Genomic DNA, 1209 nt, shown 5'->3' on the forward strand with positions numbered 1-1209 from the left:
AGGTGGGCAAGTAAACAAAGCTTAATCTGTATTTGCAGCCATTCTCCAGCACTAACATCACTACCTCAGCTCCACTTCAGATCATCAGGCATTAGATTCTCATATGAGCACTGACTGGTCCCTGGTGACAAAACGTTGGGACCACTGTTCTTGATCATTTTTCCATTAAGAGAGTTTTACAGGTTTATTTAATTTTAAAATTTTTTTTTCTATTTAAGGATATCATATATTATTATATACATAGTAAATATTTTCATTTGTTATTTGTTATAAATTTTATCTGCCATTTTTAAAAGCTTTTATACATTATTCATTACATGATTTTTATCTTTTTATTTTACTTTTCTAGGCTAAATAGTGTGTTAAAAAGCATTTCCCTAATTTAAGAGTAGAAATATTGTTTTATATTAAACTCTTATCCTTTTTGAAATTTATTTTTGTTAGTTGAATGAAGAAAGTATCTATCTTCCTCTTTTCTTTCCTTCCTCACTCCTTTTCTCCCTTTCTCTTCTTTATAACAAGTAATTTTTGTAAAATGTTTTAAACTTTTCTGCTGACCTAGAAGTAGAGGCTACTTCTTGGAAATATAATTCTCTAGCCGTTTGTGCATACACACACAGTTTGTGCACACACAGACAACACATGGGAGAGCAATGTTAAAGTACTGAGGGTTGGTAGATACAAAAAAGCAAGAGTGTTGGAGAAAATATGTAGTAATCATCTCCTGATTCAGGCCTGAAGAGATACTATAATTTTTTTTTAATTACTCAAAGCCCTATTTTCCCTGGATCCAATTTATTTACAAAATATGGTCTTCTTGAGGGCTGACTTTACTTCACGGTTTCTCAGACAGTAAATGATGGGGTTGAGGAGTGGGACAATGACAGTGTAGAGAAGAGATACCACTTTGTTGGAACTGTAGGTATACATAAGCTTGGGGTGAGCATAAGTGAAAAGTGTTGTGGAATAGAAGAGAATTACAATTGTCAGGTGAGAGGCACAGGTGGAAAAAGCTTTTTGGCGGCCATGAGAAGAAGGGATCCTGATAATGGTTGTGATAATAATGACATAAGATGCCACCACTGCACAAAGGGGAACAGCAATGACCATGAGGGCCAAGAAGAAGTCCACCAGCTCAGCTTGTGAGGAATCTTCACAGGAGACATTGAGGAGTGGAGAGATATCGCAAAAGTAGTGATTGATACGTGG

The 1209-nt window shown here is 35.3% G+C and overlaps 1 protein-coding gene across 1 annotated transcript in view; it reads right to left on the reverse strand.

Moving 5' to 3' along the window:
• Positions 1-795: 795 nt before the first annotated feature.
• LOC107195515 (olfactory receptor 6P1) overlaps positions 796-1209 on the reverse strand; it is a 54431-nt gene continuing 54017 nt past the window's right edge. The window contains 1 exon segment of the mRNA XM_015587647.1: positions 796-1160. Within this exon segment, the coding sequence (XP_015443133.1) occupies positions 796-1160 (365 nt within the window).

The sequence above is a fragment of the Pteropus alecto genome, unplaced genomic scaffold (assembly GCF_000325575.1).
Source record: "Pteropus alecto unplaced genomic scaffold, ASM32557v1 scaffold533, whole genome shotgun sequence".
In the NCBI taxonomy this organism is placed as follows: domain Eukaryota; kingdom Metazoa; phylum Chordata; class Mammalia; order Chiroptera; family Pteropodidae; genus Pteropus; species Pteropus alecto.